Source organism: Mirounga leonina, unplaced genomic scaffold (genome assembly GCF_011800145.1).
Source record: "Mirounga leonina isolate KUSES-001 unplaced genomic scaffold, KU_Mleo_1.0 Mir_53, whole genome shotgun sequence".
Lineage (NCBI taxonomy): Eukaryota > Metazoa > Chordata > Mammalia > Carnivora > Phocidae > Mirounga > Mirounga leonina.
Window position 1 is genome coordinate 93,471,946 of NW_023270807.1, and position 24,825 is coordinate 93,496,770.

The 24,825-nt window shown below is 38.0% G+C and overlaps 1 protein-coding gene across 4 annotated transcripts in view; it reads left to right on the forward strand.

Moving 5' to 3' along the window:
* ADGRG6 (adhesion G protein-coupled receptor G6) overlaps nt 1-24,825 on the forward strand; it is a 134,796-nt gene that overhangs the window by 85,097 nt on the left and 24,874 nt on the right. For all 4 annotated transcript variants that reach the window (XM_034990841.1, XM_034990842.1, XM_034990843.1 and 1 more), the window contains 13 exons: nt 1,058-1,110; nt 2,092-2,154; nt 5,495-5,637; nt 8,837-8,948; nt 10,033-10,097; nt 10,789-10,999; nt 12,015-12,186; nt 13,524-13,664; nt 16,252-16,371; nt 17,998-18,043; nt 19,623-19,729; nt 22,239-22,366; nt 23,489-23,757. In XM_034990841.1, the coding sequence (XP_034846732.1) occupies nt 1,058-1,110; nt 2,092-2,154; nt 5,495-5,637; nt 8,837-8,948; nt 10,033-10,097; nt 10,789-10,999; nt 12,015-12,186; nt 13,524-13,664; nt 16,252-16,371; nt 17,998-18,043; nt 19,623-19,729; nt 22,239-22,366; nt 23,489-23,757 (1,630 nt within the window). The remainder of the gene's footprint in view (nt 1-1,057; nt 1,111-2,091; nt 2,155-5,494; nt 5,638-8,836; nt 8,949-10,032; nt 10,098-10,788; nt 11,000-12,014; nt 12,187-13,523; nt 13,665-16,251; nt 16,372-17,997; nt 18,044-19,622; nt 19,730-22,238; nt 22,367-23,488; nt 23,758-24,825) is intronic.

Sequence of the window (24,825 nt, forward strand, 5' to 3'; positions counted from 1 at the left end):
TTCAACATAGCTTCATTCTCATCTGAAGCTAAACTTCACTGGAAACTTTTCATTTAAGATGCAAAATACCAAAGCAGATGCTTGATACTAGAGAAAACATAAGTGGTGTCCCTGATTCATATTATTGCTGTTTATAATTTTAAAATAATTTAATACTTTTTGTCAGCACTTTGTAGAATTTACATTCAATTTTAGGAATGCTTGCAAGGAAGGCTAACTGTGTGTATGAAATAAGACCTAAAAAACCCTTTGGAGGTGATACAGAAATAGGAAGATTTCATATCAGTAAAGAAATCCCATTTGTGATTGTATTGGACAATGCATCATGGAAGGTTGTAATTTATATTGAGAGGAATCCATAATACATTGCTTCTTTAAAAAGTCTGGTGCTAAGACCCATAAGACTGTTAAATAACCCACATAATAATTAACATAGTTCCCAATAATGTTGAACTCATTTTGTTTGTGTTTTTAAAGGTTTGTATTGTTAATTTGTAATTTTTCTTACTGATATCCTTATAAGGTGATACTTACTAGAAGAATATGTGTTATTGTACCAAGTGTTTGTTGAATGAAGAATATGGATGGTATTTACTGTGCTTATCCTCCTGTGTAACCCTCATTGTTATGGCTAATTCGAAGAACCACTACATTGGGGCCCATTATAATATGGGCTAGAGAGGAAAGTAGAGTGTTTCCAGACAAACAGACTTGGGTTCCAATCTGGGATCTGCTACTTTTTAGTTGGGGACACTGGGGACATTGGGCAAGCTATTTCGTCTCCATGAAGCTCAGTTTCTTCATCTATAAGGGTGGGGGAGCAGATAATACTTATCTCATTAGTTGTTGTGAGATCAAAGAAACAACCTTTGTAAAATTCTTGGCATATAATGATCCAGTGACTGTTATCTTTACCTTTCTTTCACTCCTCTGGCTCTCTGGGATTTTCCCAGGGTCTTATTCCAATAACAACTTATCTTTTGGGGGAAAGAAACTAGATTCAGGTATTTTTTAGAAAGTATTACCAGAACTCACCCTTTTCCATTGTATTTTTCAGCTCAATTCAACCTTCCAAAATTGGAACTACACTGTTTATGTGGTTAATATCAGGTAAATGACAGAATGAATGATTTGAAAAATAAAAATTAGTGTCTAATTCAATGCTACTCTATATCTCTCTGATTATACCCCACACACTTGATACCAGTACATACAACCATGCACCATATTCATAGTCTTTCTGAAACAACTCTATATTATGGCATTTCTTTGCACAAAAATCTTCAATGATGCAGCAATTGGTTTTAATTTTTTTTTTGATCATGGATCCCAATCTTTAAAAAAAAATTACTTATGTATTCCCAAAATATATTTGTGATTTTAAATAAATTTGTGTCTTACTTAACCAGTATGTTATAAATATATCACAGATTATAAGAAGATAATCAAATATATATAGAAGTACTGTTGGTTTCATCTCACACCCCAGTGAACCATTGATAGCACCCCCAGTTTGGAGACTGTTTTTCTATAAGATAAGACATTTACAGTGTGCACCTAGCTTTTCAAAAATATCTTTTGCTATCCTATTTAAATACTTTAACTGCCTGGCAAATAGTATCATCCACATATCCTCCTCTGTACCTTGTTTTCATAGTTTTAAATTAGTTTTCAAAAGTGTATGTCACTAACCCTAAACAGATACTCTGTGAACCCAAGAGATGTCGTAAGTTAACACAGAAAAAGGGATCACATATTGAATTAGCTCAGAAAGTACATTCTTAAACAAACGGAAACAGATTTCTATATATCTGAACATCTCAGATTATTTAGTATAACCAACATGCATCGAGAATCTTTTTTTTTTTTGCATTGAGAATCTTGAAAACAGAGCAAGGGCGCACAGCTGCCAAACTTACTTGACAATGGAGCCATTCGATCTCAGGCATATGAAAAGAACTGGAACCTCAGGACACATATTGGGAAATACTGGCTTAGAATGTTCATTTTGCCTCTTTTACTTCCTCAAATTTTGTTGTTGATGATGTGACAGATGAGGTTGATAATGAATATATATATTTGTATTTATAGTTTTCACCAGAGCACGGGAGAGGACAAGATTAAAGTCAGGAGAAGCATTGTGAATGATCAAAGGTAACACTGACAAAGTCTTACAGAAAGTGTAACATCCTTTTCTAACTCTCTGTTTTGACCCATAGAAAAATGAAAATAATGAGATAAGAGAGAAACATTTTAATCAGGTAGCACTTTTAAGTTAATTCTTTAGCACTAGTGCACTAATTTTTTTTTTCCTTGTAGTTAAGACCATCGAATAGTAGAATGGATAGAGATATACACCCAATGAGAAGTAATTCAGAAGTAGAACATTTAAAATGTAGGAGTTATTATTTTTAGTATTTTTACTTTATTTATGATAATCCATTACCTCTTCATTGAAATTTCGAGAAGACTGTCAAAGAAACAAAAAGATAGTTACAGCTTTAAATAAGGTACTTACTTACAGTAGCATCTAATAATAGCTAATTTTTGGAAGTCTCCATTTTAAAATTTCTATCTAGACCATGATTTAAGCAGGCAGGTAATTCAACAGATCTGCCCATCACACAGAATCAGTTGGCATATAAAGGCTAGCTGTTCAGAGTGCTGTGTAATTAAAAACAACTTAAACTCCTAAATAAATTTAGCTGTGTTCAGGTAGTCTATTACATTTCCAAAGAAGAGGAAAAAAAAAAAATAGTTGAAAAGCAAAAGTTCATGTAAGGTTGGCTCAGTTTCAATGGACTGAATTGATTTTACAGATTTAAACCATAATGATGGAATATACTTCTTTTCAGCTGATATATTCTTACTAGGAGAATATAAAAATAGAATTTCATATGAGAGTTGGCCAGAGTTTCTTCTTTTTTTTTTCCTTTTTCTGTTTAATATTAGAAAAGCAGATGTGTTTAAGTTATAATTGAAACTTTCCATTTCGGTATGTATTCAGCAGACTGGCTTTCGCCATCTGAGGAGGGAAATTTGTTTTTATCTTCTTTGTTCCTTTTCTTTTATGATCTGAAGAACAGAATAATTATTTTAATACTATATTCTTGATGGTGGCAGGACTTTTCTATTTAGCCAAATAATTTTTTCTCTAACCTGTATTGCTAGATCATGTTGAGCTTTGAACAGCGGATCAGAGATCTGGATTCCTTTGCTGGACACTTTGTCTAACAATTGAGGCTGCCCTAGTTTGGGGTATCACCAATTGCGAATCCTCTTCAGGAAGTCAGCATTGCCCTTTTTAGTGGACCTCCTATGATTCTTCTGCCACCCAGTAATACTAAAGTCAGCCATCATTAGTTTATGTCAGTATCTCAGAAACTTGCTTGAAGAACATTTAAATTCATGGAATCTCAGTTTTCTGTCTGTCAAACCAACAGGTAACTTCACAGAAAATTATAGGGAGAGGGAACCAAGGCCATGTATATGGTAAAGTCTACATGTTTAGTTTTTCTTTGGTACGAATCTTAGACTCTTTGTTTCAAAAAAATTTTTTTTATTTAAAAGCCTATTGTTTAAAAATGTTTTAATCATTTTAAAATTGTTTTAAAATGTATTCTTATAGTCTTTCCCCTTTTTTCTCCTCTCCTCTACTGCTCTTATGCGCATTGATGAGTCTTTGTAGTCCCTCATAGTTTTTCTCAAAACCACAATCTACTAGTTTTACACACACATTTATTTCCAAACTTTTTCTTTCAATTTGGTTGTAACACTTAACATAGACCATAATCTCAGATAATGCTCTCATCCTCTATTGTCTAGACAGACAGGAAACCGAAGCCGCAGATGGGTTTATTCAAATAAAGGGTGATTGATGGTTACAACTGATGGAACTTGGGGGAACCATAAACTAGTGTCAGTTTTCAGGATGAGAAGGAAAATACAGAGATAAGACCTGTGAAAATGCATGGGCGTTCTTGAATTGCTGAATTTGGGTATTCAGTATTGTCACAATGCATTGGGCTCATTATGTTCTCAATAAAAGTAAAAGGTCATGTTCCCAACGCTAAGTTCTCAGTAACTAGAGTAGCAAAGCTTATCTTCCAACAATAATTTAATCAGAGGATACTTTTCCTAGGCCATTTAAAAAATTACTAAGTTATCACAGTTCACCATTCTGTTTACATCTATGTCTCACTCAACCTGAAGTATGACTTATATGTGAACATTGGGGAGTAGATCATTTTTGAAATAAATAGCTTTTCGGACGGAATTATGAGAACAGTTCCACACTTTGTCTTTGAAATTAACACAGATATTCAGGGGAAAAAGTGGAGCTCTTCTTTAATTTCACCTAACCTTGAATAACATAGATTTCATTGAGTCTTTCTTTTTTTTAGCACCACAAATATATCAATATTCTATTTCATTTTTATTGATACCTACATAATTTTATAAATACAATATGCCATGCCTCTCTACTGGCAATACTTATTTCAAAAATAGTGCTACTGCCTTGACTTTGGCGTGTTTTGATTTCTGCTATTGACTATAGCTATGATTACAGTGGAACAGAAAATTATATTATTTCAAAATGTAGAACCAAAGGTTTTCATGGGGCTTTTAGGATACATCGCTGCTTCTCATAGAAATATTTTCTTTTTAAAGACATTCAAGGTCAGACAGTCTGTAAACTCCTTCTGTAATGTGCCGGCCAATCACCATGGATATTTTAAGTATTTATTTTGTAACTTTTCACTGTACAACATACTTGTAAATGCTTCATGGAGATGGAAAATCATTATCACAATTCTGGAGAAAGTTTAACACATTTGTAAACAATAACACCCTTAATAATTTTAAAGTCAAATGATCAGTTTAGTCAGATTTGTTGGAATTTAATTTTTCTAAAAAATTTTATTTTTGGCTCCAAAGAAACAATGTAGAAAAAACCACAAGTATGACCCTTTCTTGCCTGTATGCTATAAATATTACTTAAAATATTTCTTAAATGAGGTGATAACGATATGATATGATAGAATTATACATGTGATATCCTATACACTCTATTCATACTGCGATTTTTTTTTTTAAAGGTTTTATTTATTTATTTGACAGAGAGAAACACAGCTAGAGAGGGAACACAAGCAGGGGGAGTGGGAGAGAGAGAAGCAGGCTCCCCGTGGAGCAGGGAGCCTGATACGGGGCTTGATCCCAGGACCCTGGGATCATGACCTGAGCCGAAGGCAGACACTTAATGACTGAGCCACCCAGGCGCCCCCATACTGCGATGTTTTTAACATTATAATTTATGCAGCCACAAGAGTCTCTGAGTGCCTTGGCCTATTTCTCTTGTCTCAGTACTTCAAGGTCATCCCTCTTACTACCATATCCAAATGTTCTGTTTTTCCACAAAATAAAAAAAAAAAAAACAAAAACAAAAAACAACCAGTCAGCAATTCCAACAATTATATCTGAAATGTTTTTCTAGGTTGGTGATTTGGGCCCTTCTAGTTTACAATGCTACCAACAATCCCAATTTAGAAGGAAAAGACATTCAACAGAAGCTCTTAAAAAATAACGAGTCCCTGGATGAAGGCTTGAGGCTATATGCAGTGAGTGTGAAGCAACTGGGTAAGTGCCTTTTTTTATATGTATTTTATGTAATTCTTCAGGTTTTATTGAAACAGCAACAACAATATTCTTCCTCTGTGCATAGTTTGCCTATTTAAAACTATTTTTTCTGATGATGAGATTCATCATATTGGTGGCCTAGTAACAAATGGGTGACATGGTTAACATCAGAGACATCAATACCTATGAATCTAAGGGAATGGAAGAGGCAGAGGAGAGTTTACACTTTATTTGGGGGACATATTCTGGAAAAACTAAGAATATGAGCGAGGTGCCAGGATCGCCTTGACCAGAATTGGCTTCAACTTCAGGAATAAAGACTATGTATGTGGACATATGGGAACTCTAAAGAGGTAAATCTTAGAAAAGGCAATTTGTTGTTAGAAAACATCTCCTCTTATGTTTTCTGTCTTCATGAATGGTAGCACTCTCTTTATAGGAATAGGCCAGAAATCTGGGAGTTATCCAGGATTGAGAGTCAGTTCTTACCTAGACGCCATTCACATGCTGAGTTCCAACCACACACGTGGTACTCTGTGTACCTCCCCAGACACGTCATGCTCCTTCCTGCCTTTCCATGTCTTGCCCGTACTGCTCTTCTGTACTCCCACCATCCACCTGCTTATCACATCACTGTTTTAAAGACAGCCCAAAGTTGTCTTTTCTATGATGTATTGTATGACATGATCATGCATAAATAGGAGTCCTTGCCTTTGAGCCTCCACTTCATGCTTTCCAGATACCTAGAGCACCATACCAATTAGAAGACCATAATATTTGACTGGACTCACTTATGTTCTTATGGATATTTTCTTTAAACAGGAATCTCCTCTGGCTTGAGAATACCTGTTAGGTTTTTTTTTTAAACACCCTCACTTCCCACCTCCCCTAGCACCCAGCACATTCCCTAGCACTTAAATACTTGAAAAAAATAAATGAGGTTTGATGGGAATATTTTAGAAAAATTGATCACAAATATGGACAATAAGAAGTTAAGTTATTATTCTAATGTTATATGATTATATTATGATTAAACATATTAATAGAGATCAAGAGAAGAAGAAACTGACTCTTTTCCTTATACACACACAGGAGGCTAAAGTGAGGGAAGCAAGTATTTCTCAGTCTCTAAGAGGCTGATTCCCACTGAGGCCAGAATCCCGGTGTAATAAAGAAGCAGGTATTCCTGCTTGGATAAGGAATTACCCATATGTAATATGTCCACTTACACAACTACAGAGAACTCATAGAGGTGGCAGAATGCAAATCATCATTGTTGATGTCATCATCATGAACAGTTTCTGAGCCTCTATGGGAAAGTGCTTGCTTATTAACAAATGGGGCTTCTTGAGGCAGGGGAGAGTACACGTGCTACCTTTCACTAATGAGTCTCCACGAGGAGTAGCTTTATGAATGGTGGATTATATATGACAGGGAAGCTCTGTGAGGGCCGGCCGTCCTCATCTCTGTTCTAAGAGGCTGTGGAATCCCAGAAAACTCTCTGCATACCTAGACATATAATTTATATGACTTAATTTAAATTCTGTGCTTTTACTGGGTATCTACCCCAAAGACACAGATGTAGTGAAAAGAAGGGCCATAGGCACCCTAATGTTCATAGCAGCAATGTCCACAATAGCCAAACTGTGGAAAGAACCGAGATGCCTTTCAACAGACAAATGGATAAAGAAGATGTGGTCCAGGGGCACCTGGGTGGCTCAGTCCTTAAGCATCTGCCTTCAGCTCAGGTCATGATCCCAGGGTCCTGGAATCGAGCCCCACATCGGGCTCCCTGCTCTGCGGAAAGCCTGCTTCTTCCTCTCCCACTCCCCCTGCTTCTGTTCCCTCTTTCTCTCTGTCTCTCTCTGTCAAATAAATAAATTAAAAAAAAAATCTTAAAAAAAAAAAAGATGTCTATATATACAATGGACTATTACTCAGCCATCAGAAAGGATGAATACCCAACTTTTGCATCAACATGGATGGGACTGGAGGAGATTATGCTAAGCGAAATAAGTCAAGCAGAGAAAGTCAATTATCATATGGTTTCACTTATTTGTAGAACATAAGGAATAGCATGGAGGACATTAGGAGAAGGAAGGGAAAAATGAAGGGGGGGAAATCAGAGGGGGAGACAAACCATGAGAGACTACAGGCTCCGAGAAACAAACTGAGGGTTTTGGAGGGGAGGGGTGTGGGGGGATGGGTGAGCCTGGTAATGGGTATTAAGGAGGGCACGTACTGCGTGGAGCACTGGAGGTTATAAAAAAACAATGAATTGTGGATCACTACATCAAAAACTAATGATGTATGGTGACTTACATAATAAAAAAAAAAATTCTGTGCTTTATTGTTTTTCTGCAAGTGGGCCTATGAGGAAAAGTTTCTACTAATTGAAAATATTAAAGAACAAACCCTGGTGATGTTGATTAAGGCTTAGAATGTAGATGGGAAATTTCTTTAAATGTTAAGTTGGTGACTCCAATACCAGTTCCCAATGGTCTGGTTTAATTTGCTATTTTTCAGTCCTGAAATTATTGTCGTTGATATATTGCTTTTATTTGGATATTTTTAAAATGGTAAAATCTGAATTACTGATGCCATGACTCTTGCCCAGAGAGTTTTCCAACAACAGGTGGGATGATTTGAGGATGAGGGCACAGGTGAGGGGCATGTGGCACTGGTTAATGGGTCCCCTCTCTCCATCCCCCCAGCAGACTTCCAGGCAATCGATGCTTTCAGAATAGCTGGAAATGTTTCCATAAAATATGCTTACAACTCAATGACAACAGGATTGATGCATCATTTTGTAGGCTTTCCCCTTTGGAAAAAGATCATATTACATTTTGAATTTTTCAGGATCGTCATTGTATGTGGTGTTCATTTTTTGAATACATCTTTATTTTACTAATGTTACCAGCTAACGATTTATATTAGAATAATGATGTATGTTTAATGATTTTACTCCCATAAGTGTGTGACTTTGATTTGAATAACTTTTGTGTCTGAAGTGTACTATATGTTTATTGTTCCTAATTTCTAAAGGTTTACAAAGTCTGAACATTAAAAATAAAACTAGTATTTTAGCATTACATGAAATAAATACCTAAGTACCAACATCATCATTTTGCTCTTATCTTTCACCTTTTACTTCAAAGAATAGATTAACATTTCTGTGTTGGCTCTTATTTTCACATAGGTTTATGTCCTGCTGATGAGGATCCCAAAGGCTATCACTGGCCACTCATCCCACCTTCTGTATACAACTTTCCCTGTCCAGGGAAACAGGGCTTTTATGCTTCACGGACATGGTAATGCTTTTATTGAATCTTGCCAGTAAAGCTGCACATTGTCTACCTGCCTGGGTCACACAGGCTGGCTGCATGGTAGTCCCCATACATTGTATAGTGATTGGGAAGGACAGGAAAGTCTGTGAACACCTAAATCACACTTCATGGAGGGTAAAAAGGCAGGTAGGTTACCCAGAAAAGCCTTTTTACTCCAAGTGCCATGCTAATTTAGCTTTCTCCAAAGAAAGATGGGGAAGTCTGGGAACCTCAGGGTGACTCTAGAGCAAAGCATGTGGATGAACGGCACTAACTTCCAGCTTTGGAACATGCGTCTGAAATTCCAAAACTTTTAAACAATTGGGAATGGTTATTGTTGGAGTGAGAAGAGGCAGAAAAAGAGGGAATAAATTCAGGATCCTAGGCTAGGGCAGGCTGCTAATGCAGACTGTCAGGGTGTAGAGTTTTCCTAAGTGTTTAACAGAAACCTCAGAGACAGGTCGACTGCAGAGGATTCACTGAATACTCCTCACCCCCAGTTGGAGTTTTCTCACAGGGGTGAGGGGCGGGGGGGGGTCAAAAATGGAAACTGCCCAAACTTTGCACATTCTGCTGTGCTTGACACATGGTAGGAAGGAAAGAAGGGACTTTAGAGAGTTACTGACCCTAGTTTGAAACAAGGCTCTGCCCCTTCCTGGCTGTGAGACTTCGGAATATTCTTTGATTTCTCTAAGTCTTTTTCCTCACCTATAAAGTGTGGATTATAATCTGCTTTACAGAGTTATGTGAAATCAAAATCAGATTTTATCAAAGTTCTTAAAGAGGTATTTGAGCCACATTACCAAATAGGCCTTTAACCTTAGTAACCGGATATATCCTAGCTTAGGACACACACTATTGCTAGTATTGTGTTTCCAGGATGCATGGCACCTGATTTTTTTCTAATAAGAATTCTCAGTGGGAGTTTTATTTCAATGTATTACAATTTTATTTTCAAATGAAATTTACGTAGACATCAAGGCAAATTCTCAAACTTATTATTAACCAGTTTTGTCAATTAAAGTGTCATTTATGCCAAATATTTGAAATACCTTGTTTTGTTCCCCAGTTATCGTGACCCTGCCAACACATCTATAGCCTACTGGGGGCCTCCTGATCTCTCCAACTGTTCAAGTAAGTGAGCAATTTTCCTTCAGTTCTCACAGGCAAAATGAAATGACTTCATACTTCATAGTTTTCATCCTCTTCAGATATATTCTTCTGCTATATGATAACCATTGTGATAATAAAAGCTTAAGCAAATGATTGTTTCACTTAAGGTAGAAAATTCTGTTTTTCCTGATTCTTTTTGTAAAACTTTTGTGTTTTTCCTGATAACTTTTTGTCCTGCTTATTCTATTAGAGATTAAAAATAAATAATTTTAGAGAACATGTAACAAATAAATTGATATTTTTGTCAGTGTTTTATAGTTGTGTATTATTTTCCTTAAAGATTTTATTTATTATTGATTTGAGAAAGAGAGAGAGAGAGCATGAGCTGGGGGGGGGGGGGAGGGCAGAGGGAGAAGCAGACTCCCCACTGAGCAGGGAGCCAACTGCTGGTAGATCCCGGGACCCTGGGATCATGACCTGAGCCGAAGGCAGACACTTAACTGACTGAGCCACCCAGGAGCCCCTAGTTGTGTATTATTTTTAAGCAGCAGCTATAAACTTATTTTTTGTGATTCTGGGTACATTTCTCTTAGAACTATATATGAATATTGGTCCCTCCAAAGTTGGGACTCTGAAGTGGAAATATCCTAGTATGTTTTGGATTCCTGAAATGTTCAAAATTTTGTGTTTTGTTTTTTCTGTCTTTTTTTAGGAGAAGTAAATGAAGTGGCCAACCAGATTTTAAATTTAACTAGTGATGGGCAGACCTTAAGCTCAGCCAATATTACCAGCATTGTAGAACAGGTCAAAAGGATTGTGAATAAAGAAGAAAACATTGATATAACGCTTGGTTCAACTTTAATGAATATATTTTCCAATATCTTAACCAGTCCGGACAGTGACTTGCTTGAGTCTTCTTCTGAGTAAGTTTGTTTTTTTTTTTCTTCTGGAGAATAAAATTTATTGGATACATGTTGTATAATTTCTCAGTTATCTGAATGCTTGGTGGCCAGCTTTCATCATTTAAATCTCCAGAAGATCCATGGATAGTTCCAAAGATCATTCACAAAGTGAACTTCAAAGTTCTCTATTTTCTTTCTTGAAAAATATAATTTACAAAATGATTAGGATTGTCCATCTGGCAAGATATATAAATAGCCCCAGAAAAACATAATCAGTATGTCATTTCTCATCTGAAAAGACGTTAACTGGAATTAATTCAAAGATAAGCTATTATATATATTAGCATAGGACACTTTGATTGCAAAAGAGACACTTAGCAAACATTCAGCTCACATCTTTTAGGCATAACTTGGTCCCTGTAAATTCTGTCCTACGGACTGTGACATGGAAATGCCATAGCTTTGTGGTCGTTGTACTTCAGGAATGAAAATGCCCAGGGCATATAAAATGTACCTGTTTTTACACAATTAGTGTGCATCCAGTTATTTCACTTAATGTGTTAATAGTTCTTGTTTCCTTCCTTTCAACCAAGTTTCTTCAATGAAAATTTTGTATTTGTTAAAATGTATTTTTTACTTATCTACATAATAATTACAAACTTTTTATAGTGTTTTAGAGTCCAAAAAAATGCTTTTACCTCATTATTTTCCTTTGATTCTCACTCAGTTATAAAATAGAAAAGGTATTTTTTATATGAGGAAAGAAAGGCTAGGAGGTGAAAAACAGTATTTGTTTAGGGTGATTTAATTGTTGGTATTCCTTAAAGCATAACATTTCTCTTGAGGATGCATTCATCACTATGATTCTGTGTTTAAACTGATGTTATTGTGGTTTGGGGTAGTTTTGTTGGTATTCATGTTAAGATCAGAAAATTTAAAGACAGTTTTGCTGGTTTTGTATTTTGTTCTGCTGCAAATCGCATGTGTACAAGTACATAAAACGTGTTACTTAACAGTGGTATTGTCATTTCTTTAGAGCTTTAAAGACAATTGACGAATTGGCCTTCAAGATAGACCTAAGTAGCACATCACATGTGAATATTACAACTCGGAATTTGGCTCTTGGAGTCTCATCCCTGTCCCCAGGGACAAATGAAATTTCAAATTTTAGCATCGGTCTTCCAAGCAATAATGAATCCTATTTCCAGGTAATGAGCCAGTGTTTAATTTTAATTAATTAGACAAAGGAAAACTATCTGATCACTTGCCAGTTTCTGCTTGAAGATCTTGGTCGGTGGGGTGGCAGGCAGGTAGGTCAGGGCCCTGGCTGAGGTTAATAATAGCAGTAGCCACAGGTATGTGGACACCGAGAGGAGGTGTCCTTTTAGAACCCATGTGATGGGGTAGTCAGCTTACCTTCTACAAGAGGTGACAGTGGAACTGAGTGTTCAACCATCAGTGGGAAACCCCTTTGGGAGTGGTGGGGCGGATCCATTCAGTCAGAAGAAAGGGCTTTATTCAGGGCCCAAGTGGGAAGAAGTGTCATGTATTCCACCACACCAGTGGTTGTCAAACTGCATTGTACCACCTGGAGCGCTTGTCAGAACAGATGGCGGGCTCCCATCCCCAGAGATTCTAAGTTAGTAGGTCCTGGGTGGATCTCCAAAGTTCGCACTTGGAACAGGTTCCCAGGCGTTGCTGATTGTGCTGGTCTTTGAATGGCACTCTGCTGAGGACCAGTGGCGTGAAGCCTGGGAGGAGGGTAGGCAGTGATGAGGCTGGACAGGTTAATGGAGAGCCTCTCTGCCCGGTGGAAGCGACCTTCCAGCAGATACTTCTCAAGTTCCTACTGTATGTTAGTGTTAGCCACGTGGGCAGATGAAATGAGGTAACATCGTCCTTGACACGGGGGAGCACACATTGGTACGTGCTGATTCTCCACTCTGGAGATAAACCAAGATGAAATATTTAAGAATCTGAATAAAAGGAAGGACATTTTTCTGCTTGAGAGTAGTGGCTCTTTTGGATATTTCTGTTTCACATTTAAGAGTGAAAACTTGGTCAGCCTCAGTCTCATTCCGAATCCATTTATGGGAAGACACCTTTGAGCCTGATCTGTGGGTTCAGGGAAAGACGATATCCAAGAGTATTCAGAAAACTTCTGCTGCTTCCTCTGTGCAGAGATACTCAGTCTCAGCAATCAGACAGATCAACTCCAATCTTGTTTTTTTTCCTTCACTAGGTATTTTGAGAAAAGCTCAAAGTCTATTAAGTGTAAATCTCACTCTTGAAGAGGTTAACCGATTTGTTGATTTCTCATTTTGCCTTAAAATCAGTGCGTCTTCTGTTTTTCCACATTTGCAAAACCCAGATGAGATCCAGGCTTTTGTCGGTAGGGGTTCATTCAGGGCGGCAGTGACTCCAGTGGAGGTAAAGGGAAACCCCAGCCCTAACCAAGTAGCCCTTGCCTGCCTCGTTCAGATGTGGAGTAGTTATCATGGTAATTTGTCATTACTCGACCCGTGTATCTCTCTGTGTGTGACAGATGGATTTTGAGAGTGGACAAATGGATCCATTGGCTTCTGTGATTTTACCTCCAAACTTACTTGAGGATTTAAGTCAAGAAGATTCTGTATTAGTTAAAAGAGCACAGTTTACTTTCTTCAATAAAACTGGACTTTTCCAGGTATGGGTTCATTAAATTATTTTTCAATTGCCAATTGAGTTTCTTTGCTCAGAAGGAAAAAACGAAAGTTTGGATTCCTTGAAAATATATCAAGAGGCATAGAGAAATTAACCTACTGTGTCTTCAAAAATGAAAAATTTTAACATAATTAGTTAAGCATTTTATTTCAGGTAATTATATGCTTATTACAGAATGTGTTCATTTAGGTTTTTTAAATAAATCAAATATTAGATTAAGACTTGCATGGTACAATTAGGAATGGAATTTGTGGAGAAGGGACTATTTATTATTCCTTTTGTTAAATATTTTATGCTCTCCAGCAATTTAGACCTTCAGAGTCAAAGAAATTGTGTGCCAAAGGAAAGGTTTTGTTTTTGTTTCTGTTTTTTTTTTTTTTTTTAATTCAGCAGGAAGCACTGTTTACATAATGAGCAGCATTCTTGGCTTTAATCAGTTTTCCCATTAATATTTCAAATGACCTTTGGCCTTCACACATCCCCAGAGCGGGGTGGCATTGTGCTGAGCACATATTGTCATTTTTATTGGCATCATTTCTAGATACTAGAAAGTCCACTGCCAGCAAACACAGGTGACCTCTGGTTTCCTTTGAAAGTGCAACCCGATCCAGACTAGTTTCACTGAGCTTTTTAAAAAATAACAGTTATCTATTAAATTAAAGATCCCAGCATATACCAAACAACACCATCTGTGTAAGAGAAGACAGCCAAGTCTCAGGGCCAATAGAATTGCCTCCAACTGTCATGTACAGAGGCGTGGCAAAATAAATTACAGATAAGAAAAAGCTATACCATGAAATCATTTACAATAATTCTAAAATTTTAAAATTGTTTCAGCAAATGTTTTAGAACAAGCTATATAAAAATTTTGAGTAAATTAATAATGTGATTACAAATTATTCTGAAGGATTTAATAGCTATGAACAGATAAAACTGTATTTATTAAAATTATTTGAGGCTTACAACACCACCTTTAAAAACAAAACAAAAAATGCAGTATGTGTCACAAAAATGTGATGGGTGGTGGAGGAGACTCTGTTCAGAGGAGAGGTTGAGCCCAGAGGGAGGGGGTTTGGGAGAAAGGTTAGAACTGTTAGAATCTGTCATTGTTTCATTTTGAGTCTGTTTTTTTTTTTTAATATTTTTTAAGATTTTATTTATTTATTTGACAGAGAGAGACACAGCGAGAGAGGGAACACAAGTAGGGGGAGTTGGAGAGGGAGAAGCAGGCTTCCCGTGGAGCAGGGAGACCGATGCGGGGCTCGATTCCAGGACCCTGGGATCATGACCTGAGCCAAAGGCAGAAGCTTAACGACTGAGCCACCCAGACGCCCCTTGAGTCTGTTTTCTGCATGCTACCTTTCCCTTCTCTCTTGGCATCTCCCAATCAACATATTATTAGGAAACATATGTTTGTTTTTTAAAGTAAATTTATAGCAGAGTCAAAAGATTTTAAGGGTTCTCTGGTACTGCCCTAACATAGTGAACAAGGTATGAGTATTTTTTTTAAAGAAAAGACGGGATATCCACAAGCCATTACCAACTTTATTGAGCACGATCACACATAAGTAATAAACTATATTCTGAATGCCGAGATTTATTTGGCATTTAAGAAATCCTGTAATTATTCCCAAACAACTGATTTATAAGCTGCAATAGATAAATACAGGAGGTTTGACAAGAAAAACACAAGGGAAGAAGGAGTAAGAGATGGTCTTGCTGAGAGACACACTGTTGGCCTCATTTTGCAGCATGGATTCACTGGTTTGCTATCCTGACAACCTTGTCTCTGAAGGGGAAGCTACAGAGGGTGGCAGGTATTCAATCAGAGAAGGTAGAAGTTCTGGATGGGGGGCGCCTGGGTGATGCAGTAAGTTAACTGTCTGACTCTTGGTTTTGGCTCAGTTCACGATCTCAGGGTCATGATCTCTGAGTCATGAGACTGAGCCCCTCCTCCCCAGATCCACGCTCAGCATGGAGTCTGCATAAGATTCTCTCCCTCTCCCTCTTCCCCCACACCCGCGGTCGCTCTCTCTTTCTCTCAAATAAATAAATCTTTAAAAAAAGTTTTGGATGGGACCCTCATCTAGTAGAATTATAAGTTACTAAACACATCAGGCTGTTGGCAGGGATGTGAAAGATGAATTGTTGTTGTTTTTTAATTTTTCACACCGTCTTTCTTTTATACTTCTCTAGCAGCAAACAACTTCATCTGTTTTCTAGGGCAGGGAAGTGATCTAATTGTTTCATGGCTTTTTATGAGTCCATTATTTCTGGGTTCGCATTGTTTCAGACGATAACCGGCTGACATCAGTCACGGCAATCGAGAGTGAGGTTTTATGAACACTGCCTTACAGGATCAGCTCATAATGTTCCCTCAATGTATTTATTATAATAAGGGAAATAGCAAAGCTCTTTCAGGAAAGCCAGCAATTTGATCTTATAAACAGGATGTTCTATAATTGAAAATCTTAAATGTAAAAAGTGCTGACAGTTTGTGTGTTTGGGAGCACCAAAATCAAATACAAGTGTACTTCTGACTAATAATCCATTTTTTTTTTCTTTAAAAGGATGTAGAAACCAAGAAAGGCACCTTAGTGAGTTATGTGATGGCATGCAGTATTGGAAACATTACTATCCAGGGTCTGAAGGACCCTGTTCGAATTAAAATCAAACATATGAGAAACCAGGTAAGAAAATGCTACAAAGGACAATGGAACAGAGGCAGACTATTTCAGAGAAGTGTGGGGCCTTTTTTTTTTTCCTACATGGTAAGAACTTTATTCTACTGGTACTTTTTTGATGGGGGCGATTTTCCAAAAAGGGGAGAGCAGTTAAGCAGGTGGTGCTGTAATGTCACGGTAAATGTTGGCAAGTGGGGGAATTGTTCCCCTCTGGGATTCAGTCATCAGAAGAATGAGAGTGAAGAAAAGGACCCCTCTTTTCCTTTTAAGGAACGACACATTACCTTGAGAAATTAGATGCAGATGCTGTTGCACAATCCTGCCATTAAAAGGCTTGGGTTTGTTTTTTTTAAGTCAGAAATGACTGCTACTGGGAAAGCAGAAGGGAAACAGGGCAGGGTTGACTCATTTTTTGAGAGGTTAGCAGTTATCTAGAATCTTGGCAAATGTTGCTTTTTTGTTGCCTCATTACCCTTGCTCTCATCTGTTTATTTGATAAAATTATATGGGGGTTCCTTTGGCCCCAGGTAAGGCCAGGCACAGGGTCTCCCCTCTTTTCCAAAGGGCCCCACTCATGATTCTCCCGTCTATGAGGCAGACAGGAAGGCAGGCAGGAAGGAAGCTGGCTGATAAGGACTGAGGCTTGGAAGTTAGGTCATCTAAGAACTAGCCTGGCTTTGTCATCCAGCCCTCTGAGACGTCCTTGTTCTACCCTTTGGCTTCCTTTGTTTCAGCTCCTTCATCCATGAAGAATTTTTTATTGTGGTAAAATGTACATTACATAATATTTACTATTTTCACCATTTTTAAGTGTACCGTTCTGTGACATTTTAGTGCATTCCCGTTGTTCTGCGCCCATCGAACCATTCATCCCCAGAACTGCTTCATGTTTCCCAACAAAAACCATGGACCATTACATAGTAGCTCCCCATTTCCCCTCCCCTGGGCCCCTGCAAACACCATTTTACTCTCCCTCTCAGTGAACTTAACCATTCTAGGCACCTCATGTAGCTGGAATCCTATAGTATTTGTCCTTTGTGACTTGCTCATTTCATCTAACATAATCTTTTTCAAGGTTCATCCATGTTATAACATGTACCAGAATTTCCTTCCTTTTTAAGCCTGGATAACATTCCTTATATATATGTATGTATATCTCCCACATTTTTTTATCCATTCATCCGTCAGTGAGTACTTTGATTGCTTCTACCTTTTGGCTCTTGGGAGTAGCGTTGCTCATGAACATGGATGTTCAAAATATCTGTTTGAATCCCTACTTTGAATTCCGGGCACATAGACGTAAAGGAGAATTTTGAAAATGAAGTGAAGTTATAATGTAAAGAGCTTTGATAAATGCTAAGGATAGCATTTTATGGTGGGACATATATAGTAACCTTTAGATAAATGGGAAGCACGATTCCTCAGGAGGTTATGGTTGATTTCCACTTGAAGTCTCCGTGAGAGGAGATGCTTCTGGATGGCCTGCCATTCCTAGGTTGTATCGGCATGACTAATACTGGTCTCTTTCTTCATGAAAACCTTAGCATTTTGGCTCTTTTCCCATATTCAGATCATAAGATTTTTCACTTATTTTAAACACAATTTCACATGTTTATTCTTATGTTAATATAGGCAGTGCCTCATCCCATCTGTGCCTTCTGGGATCTGAACAAAAACGGTAAGTTTTAAAATATTGGCTGTCTTAAGAACAACTGAATTTTAAACATTGTTAGACACCCCCGTTTCCTTTCATTCCACCCCAGCCAGAGTGAGTCACAGTGTAAGTGTGATGACAACTGAACTGCAAAGATTAGTTTAGGTAGCTGGGGAAGTGAACCGAATTTCTGCAACTTTTTACTCATTGCAAGAAGAAATAAGTAAACTTGACTTTTTTTTTTTTTTTTTTTTTTACCAAACAACCTCTTTGATTTCAGTTATTTATAAAATACAGTGTGCATTTTGATTGCCACTTTTAGATGAGTATCGATATATGCTGATCTCATTCTTTTAAGGACACCTCTGAGGAGATTATTAACATGCATGAGGCACACAACTTAGAATCTAGCTACCAGACCTCAGATTATGAGGAAAGCATACTAAAGGACTATAAATAAGAAATGGTTATAATACATATATATTGCTTGAAAGAAATGAACTGCCTCCAAAATGACATTTGACAATTAAGAGAAAAAGGCAAAATTAAGGGAGAAGTCTAGGTATAAGTTGTGGGGATCTTTTTGATGGGAAGGACAAGCTATGAAAACTCCCACCTCTGCCCCCTAAAGGTCACCTTCCCTTGGGGATCCCCAGTGGGATTATCCTAACTCTAAACCAGCACCAGTACAAGCTGCTTCTTGGTAGAAATGGAGTCCGCAGGTGTCCCAACCTCTGTTTTTGATACGCCTTATCACAACTGGACAGTCTTGTTGTTGTTTGGTTTCACGGTTTTGAGAAAATGGATTTACTGGATACATAATTAAAAATGAAATCACCTTGCAACTCAATATATGAGTTGCTCATATTCCACATCCTACCATAAAAGTCAGATAAGATGCATTAAAGGCATTTATAATAAGTTGCCACTGTGCATGATTGCTGTCTACATAATAGCATGTTAGAAGAACACTGACCTCTGTTAGTTCTGATGTCTTTACAAAAGTAGAGGCTAAAACAAGGGGAAAAAATGTGTTGATCTTCAGAGACTTCATTATTTGAAAGGGGGATACTCTTTTCATGGAAGTTTATTTTGTAATACATTAAGAGTTAAACTAGAATCAGACTTTTGCAGGATCTTCAATAGAACACAGTTGAAAACCACTGACTAGATAATCTCTCACTGCCAATCCAGCACTAACGTTCTGTGATTCCGGGAATCTCAATTATTCTAAGTATTGGCAGCTTTAAGAATAAATAGTATCTTGGGCGCCTGGGTGGCTCAGTTGGTTAAGCGACTGCCTTCGGCTCAGGTCATGGTCCCGGGGTCCTGGGATCGAGTCCCGCATCGGGCTCCCTGCTTGGCGGGGAGTCTCCTTCTCCCTCTCCCCCTGCTTGTGTTCCTGCTCTCGCTGTCTCTGTCTCTGTCAAATAAATAAATAAAATCTTTAAAAAAAAAAAAAAGAATAAATAGTATCTGTTTGACTGATAAACTGCAAGGCAGAAAAGACTGAGGCATGTTTTCCTAAAGAAGATATCATCCATTATAGAAAAGGAACTGGCCTGCTGTTATTTTCACAATGTTTGTGGACTTCCTCTTACAGAAGGTTCTGGATTTTGGAACACGTCAGGATGTGTGGCACAGAGAGATTCAGATGAGAGCGAGACGGTCTGCTTATGTAACCACCTCACACACTTTGGAGTTCTGATGGTAGGGGAGAAATCTCTAAACTCATTTTGAAATGATATAATTTGGGAAGGCATGCTTCTTTTTGTAAGTCAGCCTTTTTAGATTATGTATTTTGGGAATTATTTCCTGATAATTGGCATCTGTACCTTGAATCTTGCTAATTAGCAGAGATCGCATATTTAAAATATGTAACAATAATTATAAAAAAGAACCCTACTTTAGTTTTTTTTCTGTAGCATTAACAGCGATGATAAAATCACCATGAGACTCTTGAATTAAGAGAGAGGAAAGGAGGGGTGCCTGGGTGGCTCATTCATTAAGCGTCTGCCTTCGGCTCAGGTCATGGGCCCAGGGTCCTGGGATCGAGCCCTGCATAGGGCTCCCCGCTCAGTGGGAAGCCTGCTTCTCCCTCTCCCACTCCCCCTGCTTGTGTTCCCTCTCTCGCTGTGCTTCTCTCTGTCAAATAAATAAATAAAATCTTAAAAAAAGAGAGAGAGAAAGAGAGAGGAAAGGAGGGAAAGAGAGAGAGAAAAGTTAAAGAGGAAGATAATGTTGGGTTTACTAACATAGAAGGGAACTGTGAAAATTTTGATAAAATATTGTTTTTGCATTATCAATCATTGGATTGAATGTGACTTTATAGCAGGTACTATGTTAGGTGATCCAGCTGTCACCCAAAATGATGCATCTGCATCTCACCCCTCCCCCCCAAGAGACTTTCTTGATTTACAAACTCTTTATCCACTTATATAAGATACTCCCAGAGTCTACATTGCCCTGTGATACATTTACCATATGGGAAGTTAAAAGATGTACCCCAGACCCATAATTATATCTTCTAATCTACAAATGTGTGAAGGATTTAATGTCCTCTGTTAACATTTCCTAGTAGTAAAACTGATTTTAATACTTTTAACATTAGTACATTTTCATGTTGGCTAGTCAGAGGAATAAATATTATCATATTCTTCATTCTCTAAAAGTACAAAACAACATGAGAGTTGTATGTGAATGTATTAATAGTAAATAACATTATTTTATTTAATTTACACTTTAAATTGTGGTTTTAATTGTGGCTTGCAAGTTCACCCCCTCACCTAGATGGGAGCCACAAGTTTTTCAAGAGGTAAGGACAAGTCACTTGGAGATTCTTCAAGACCATTTCTCTGCTCCATGAAATCCTGGCGTAACCAAAATGATGGTCAGGGTAACCTATCTGTGAGTCCACTGGCCCTGACTTGAACCCCATTCCATGTGTCAGGGGAGTCTCAGGTCATTCCAGTGTTTGGACAGAGTCCTGGGAGAGAAGGGTAGGCTCAGTACCTTCTGACCCAGAGCCCCTGTGTCTACTGAATTCGATCACTGGGCATTCCTGGGAGCCACAGAAGTGCTGTTACCTGTTTCCTACTGCCTCAGCCAAACCACAGACTGAATCTCCTCTCATCATTTCATACACATATACTCACAAGCAAACACCACCTACTGGAGGCTTTATATGTGAGTAATAAATTTCATTGACATGTTGGTGAAAATTAAAGAGAATTAACACATAAAATGAAAAGCTTATAAAGCAAACTTTCTTTTTCATAATCTAAGACCTAAAATTTTAAACCAGATATCCCCTTTAGAATATGGCCTTTCTCCAAGAAGACTCCATTTTTGAACATCTGCATAACGGAGGTGTCTTTTCTTCTCCAACCAGGATTGAGTGGATGGTCTTAACGCAAGATTTATCCCTAACCCAATTCCCTATTTAAGGAAGGAAAGAAAGATTTCCCTCCCAGGCCCAGACTTTACAAGTCTACCTCTGCGTGGTGAAATTAATGTTTCATGTTAATATGCTAGAAAGTGTTTACTTCTTTCCATTCCACAACCCCTAACACTTTAAATGGTGCCCTCTCAAGTCAACAGGGATTAAAACAAACAAACAAACAAACAAAACCCCTGTAATCTAAAAATCCGTAATGGCTTCTCATTTATAAAAAAATAAAGACCACCCAACCCAATACATGCCAAGCTTTGAAATGACCATAGTTAAGATCCTCAGCACTAAGCTCAGAGGCACCAGGCTCTGGTTATCCACTGGCTGAGCCCCTCCCTGCTGGACAAAGAAGCCAAGGCTTGCCTGAGGGCTCACATTGGCCATGGTGGCCTCTATTTGTACTTTTGTCCCTAGCCCTGCAAATGTTAGCAATGGGTCTGATCATTTATTATGCAAGGCAGTGACCTTCTCCCCAGTTACTTGTGGGGGGAGTGGTTTTGCTCTTCAGGCTATTCCGGTGGGCAAAGAGTTTGGATTATCAGGTAATGATGGAAAACAACATGCAACTCTCTCAATAATGCTACACTTTTGCTTCATGGAATGATCTGCAAGAGTACAATAAATGGAAGCTTCCATATTGATTCGCACTGTTGTTTTTAGCCCCTCAGATTGAGCTAAGACTGTAAGTGCTAGCAGTGAACTTTCTAATAAAACACCGTTCCCGTGAAAAGAGAGATTCTTAACAGCTGCTTCCCGTGATTTATGTAGGACCTTCAAGGAACTGCCTCACAGATAGATGCAAGAAACACCAAAGTTCTCACCTTCATCACCTATATTGGGTGTGGGATATCTGCTATCTTTTCAGCAGCAACTCTCCTTACATATGTTGCTTTTGAGTAAGTATTTTTTATCTGTCAAAACCTAGTGCTAACTGTCCCTAAATGTGAATAAGAAAATTGCCTTTGCTTTTAAAAATACTTACTTTTCAAATTGTGTAGAGTGGTTCAACTTTAGTGTTCAGGTTTCTCATAACATATATCATGCAACATAAATTTTCTTGCTATAGAATCTTAATTTATAATTATTGTATGTCTATGGATAAAATGCATTTAAACCTGTAAGAGATGATTAACATATAAATAAAAATTGTATAAAGTGCTTTTTTCATGGTAAATGAGAACATTTACTTCACAGATCTTATAAAATTAGTCCTGAAACAGGAACCCTTTTTTAATAAAGATTTTTTATTTGGTCCTTCATTTATTTATTTATTCATTATTTATTCATTCAGAGAGAGAGAGAGAGCTCGCCCCAGAACATGAGTAGCGGGGAGAGTGGAAGGGTCAGAGGGAAAGAGAGAAAGAGAGAAGCAGACTCCCTGCTGAGCAGGGACCCTGGAGGCAGGGCTCCATCCCAGGACCCCAGATCATGATCTAAAGCGACTGAGATCTTATGATCTCAACCGACTGAGCCACTCAGACTTTTTTTTTAAACCCCAACAGGACTTTTTTTTTAAAAGGATCCTTACCTCATTTAAAAGAAACTCCAGAAAATTTTAAGGAAATTGTGTTTTTTTTAACAAAAATCTCATTTTTATAACTAGCATTTTTCCTGGATTAAAGAAAAAATCCATTGAAACTAATTAGAAATTTCATAAACAATTGGAAACGGTTTTGAAATCAAATTAATATTAAAAAAACTTTAGGGGCACCTGGGTGGCTCAGTAGGTTAAGCGTCTGCCTTCGGCTCAGGTCAGGATCCCAGGGTCAGGCTTCCTGCTCCCTCTACCACTGCCCCTCTCCCTGCTTGTACATGCTCTCTCTCTCTCTCTCTCAAATAAATAAAATCTTTAAAAAAATTTTAAAAATTTATAATTTGCCAAGTACTCATAAAATCTTTAAATACTCCTAATTAAACACAAATCTCCTCCTCCTAGTGGAGCCATATGAATTTACTGCCTGTGCTTAAAAGATTAATTTACAGTATTCCTTCTCTTCTTTCTTTTTTCCCCTTTTCAGGAAATTGCGAAGGGACTATCCCTCCAAAATCCTGATGAACTTGAGTACAGCCCTGCTGTTCCTGAACCTCCTCTTCCTCTTGGATGGCTGGATCACCTCGTTTCACGTGGAGGGTCTTTGCACAGCCGTTGCTGTCCTGCTCCATTTCTTCCTCCTTGCAACCTTCACCTGGATGGGGCTAGAAGCAATTCACATGTACATTGCCCTGGTTAAAGTATTTAACACTTACATTCGCAGATATATACTGAAATTCTGCATCATTGGCTGGGGTAAGCCTCCTAAACAGTTTTGGTTTTGTTTTTACTGTCAGGGAAATTGCCCGTCTCTCATAGGAAAATCCTGTTTTGAAAGATTTTAGTGCTGCTGAAAGAAACTTCAAAATTGTGAATGATGCAGACTCAATGTACACGTCCCGAGTCAGGGGCTTCCTCGGAATGGTATTTTTTAAATCTATTCAGCCATCCTTACTAAATTCAGGAGTAAAGGAAAAAACCCTACCCTCCTGAGTCACCACAAACTTATTTCCTGCGACCAGAGCCAGCCCATCCAAGTCTGAAGAAGCAGTTGACAGACCATGATGCATTTCCATTATGTTTCAAAATAGAAAGGGCCACTCAGGCTCCTCGCTGTCCTCACCCCCTGCAGACATGCGCATGTCTTGGATCCAGCGAGAGAAGGTTCTTTTTGTGTATACAACCAGAATACTGACAAAATTCTTGCCTTGAACTTCTTAACATGATTCCTCAGCCAAACATGGAGGGTAGCCCTAGTCTGTTTGGAATCTCCTAAATGGGCTCCTTTCTTTATCTGGCTTCATATTGGAGCAAGCATTTAGAGCTTGCTTTTTTTTTTTTTTTTTTTTTTTTTTTTGCAGATGACAATATAGACGTATGGGACATTTCCAAGGTGTTTGGCACTAAAATCATCCTCCAGGGAATTAGGGTGCTGTGGTCTTCCCCAGTGAAATATACAGGAAAATATTTTATTGATTCTTTGGAGAGAAAAGAGGAGACTGTAAAAACTTTACGGCCCCATGGTTTCTCCCCCACTGTTTCTGAAGGCTTTTCTTTCCATAGAAAGGGGCCAAACAAACTGCAGTTCTCTCACTGCCCGAACCCTGGCAGAATGGCAGTTGTCATTAATGAAGCACATTTGCTTCTGGATTCGGAATAAACCAGATTCTGGGTCTCTAATGAGTAACAGTAAGCAAACACAGTATTTAAATATCTGTCGTTTAAGAGTGGGTTTTAAGTGTTGCCAGTTAGAGTTGGATGTTCCACACCAAAGAGAGGATTGTATTGTTGCTTGTAAGCAAATTGCCAGTTCTAAAACAAATT